General features: G+C 31.9%; 1 protein-coding gene across 2 annotated transcripts in view; it reads left to right on the top strand.

Moving 5' to 3' along the window:
* Nucleotides 1–3009, top strand: part of rab21 (RAB21, member RAS oncogene family) — a 20144-nt gene that overhangs the window by 13185 nt on the left and 3950 nt on the right. For both annotated transcript variants that reach the window (XM_034863137.1, XM_034863136.1), the window contains exons 3-4: nucleotides 711–818; nucleotides 1746–1809. In XM_034863137.1, coding sequence (XP_034719028.1) covers nucleotides 711–818; nucleotides 1746–1809 — 172 coding nt within the window. The remainder of the gene's footprint in view (nucleotides 1–710; nucleotides 819–1745; nucleotides 1810–3009) is intronic.

The raw sequence follows: 3009 nt of genomic DNA, 5'->3' as shown, positions 1-3009 counted from the left end.
GGCATCTCTCCAGCTACCAGTCCACACTCTGTACTTTGGTCCAAGCGGGGACTTGAACCAGCGACCCTCCGGTTCCCACCCCCCCTACAGACCGAGCTACTGACACGTATTTTTGTTCCATGTCACGGCGTTAACATGCAAAGCCCGCCCGCTCCATTTTCCTTTTCAGTTTTTCCGCTAGTGCTTCTTCTTCTTCTTCTTCTTCTTCTTCTTCTTCTTCTTCTTCTTCTTCTTCTTCTTCTTCTTCTTCTTCTTCTTCTTCTTCTTCTTCTTCTTCTTCTTCTTCTTCTTCTTCTTCTTCTTCTTCTTCTTCTTCTCCTTCTCCTTCTCCTTCTCCTTCTTCTTCTTCTTCTTCTTCTTCTTCTCCTTCTTCTCCTTCTTCTTCTCCTTCTTCTTCTCCTTCTCCTCCTCCTCGGGGACAAACGCAGCCGTGTTGCATTGTGAGATACAGGACTACAATGTAGGCTACATCATGTGTGTGTGCACTCCATTTAGCAGTGCATTGTGGGTATTATAGTTGACTTTACAGTGAATTAAATTAACCGCGGAGAATTAGAACACCACTACAAAAATTAGAACAAAACTACAAATATATATCTTTATATATATATTGGATTATTCAATTGAAACTGTAAAATCCGGGCCTAGTTAACAGTGATGAAATATGATAATAATGTATAATATTTGTGTGTTTTTGGTTGTTTGTGTAGGACACGGCCGGCCAGGAGCGATTCCACGCGTTGGGTCCCATCTACTACAGAGACTCCAACGGAGCCGTGCTAGTCTACGACGTCACCGACGAGGACTCCTTCCAGAAGGTACCAACTCCCCGGGGGGGCGGGGGGGGGCAGTAAAGGCCACGAGCCTGTGAACATGGGCCTGTTGTTTCTGACCATTTCATTACCAGACATATAACCGTATACGTATAAAACCCGTGTCTAAATAAACCCCAATCAACAAAACTACTGCTTAAAAAATAATATTATTCAAGTTTTTAGTGCGTAACTTTCTGATATTAATGAGCGTCCGTTACATTTACTAGTTAAGCATTTGCACGTTTGTTGTGAATATATTCAAATATTAGCTCTTGTATTTTATTGTAATATTACTTCATGTATAGTGTATGTATGTATATTGTATTTTAGTATTTCGTTATATTTATATTCTATGCTGTGTGACTGATTTGGCTGCTGCAACACTATAATATCCCATTTTATTGGATCAATATCTATCTCTCCATCTATCTCTCCATCTATCTATCTACATATATAACCTGGTTAAAACAGAGTATTTCTACACTGTAGTATTACTACTTTAAAAGATCTGAGTACTTCTTCCAGCTCTTGTACAGTTTTGAGGTGTAATATAGGGATATATGTGCAGGAAACTCGTTATAAATTTCTGTAAAAATACATATATATATGTGTATATAAATATATTACTGTAAATATACTAAAACTGACAAACACGTATGATATAATATTAGTACAGAGGCTTTGGTAGCATATTGTTTTAAAATATATTATTTGAAACTTTAAAATAAATTCTGGTTCGTTGATTGGTCGACGGAAAATGAGTCATCAGATTTGTTAATTGTTCGAAATATGTTCGTTAAATGAAAACCGAAAGTCTTTCTTTCTTTTCAGCTTTGACTCCTCTCGTCCTCGCCTCCCGTCTTTTTATTCTCTCCTCCATTCCCTTTGTTTCGTGTGATATATAAAAGTCTTTTTTCTTTGTGTCTGCAGGTGAAGAACTGGGTGAAGGAGTTGAGGAAAATGTTGGGGAACGACATTTGTTTATGTATAGTAGGTAAGATCTCAATAAATCATCTTCTTATTAACAATAAATCATCTTCATATTAACAACAAATCATCTTCTTATTAACAACAAATCATCTTCTTATTAACACTAAATCATCTTCTTATTAACACTAAATCATCTTCTTATTAACACTAAATCATCTTCTTATTAACACTAAATCCTCTTCTTATTAACAACAAATCATCTTGTTATTAACAACATATCATCTTCTTATTAACAATAAATCATCTTCTTATTAACACTAAATCATCTTCTTATTAACAACAAATCATCTTGTTATTACCAACATATCATCTTCTTATTAACAATAAATCATCTTCTTATTAACACTAAATCATCTTCTTATTAACAACATATTAACAACAAATCATCTTGTTATTACCAACATATCATCTTCTTATTAACAATAAATCATCTTCTTATTAACACTAAATCATCTTCTTATTACCAACAAATCATCTTCTTATTACCAACAAATCATCTTCTTATTACCAACAAATCATCTTCTTATTACCAACAAATCATCTTCATATTAACAACAAATCATCTTCATATTAACAACAAATCATCTTCTTATTAACAACAAATCATCTTCTTATTAACACTAAATCATCTTCTTATTAACAACATATCATCTTCTTATTAACACTAAATCATCTTCTTATTACCAACAAATCATCTTCTTATTAACAACAAATCATCTTCTTATTAACAACATATTAACAACAAATCATCTTCTTATTAACAACAAATCATCTTCTTATTAACAACAAATCATCATCTTATTAACAACATTAACAACAAATCATCTTCTTATTAACAACATATTAACAACAAATCATCTTCTTATTAACAACATATTAACAACAAATCATCTTCTTATTAACAACAAATCATCTTCTTATTAACAACATATTAACAACAAATCATCTTCTTATTACCAACATATTAACAACAAATCATCTTCTTATTACCAACAAATCATCTTCTTATTAACAACAAATCATCTTCTTATTAACAACATATTAACAACAAATCATCTTCTTATTAACAACAAATCATCTTCTTATTAACAACATATTAACAACAAATCATCTTCTTATTAACACTAAATCATCTTCTTATTAACAACATATTAACAACAAATCATCTTCTTATTAACAACAAATCATCTTCTTATTAAAAATA

This window comes from Etheostoma cragini, chromosome 23 (assembly GCF_013103735.1).
Source record: "Etheostoma cragini isolate CJK2018 chromosome 23, CSU_Ecrag_1.0, whole genome shotgun sequence".
NCBI classification, from domain to species: Eukaryota; Metazoa; Chordata; class Actinopteri; order Perciformes; family Percidae; genus Etheostoma; species Etheostoma cragini.
Note: the sequence above shows the minus strand (reverse complement) of the source record. Positions and strands in the feature narration are given on the sequence as shown.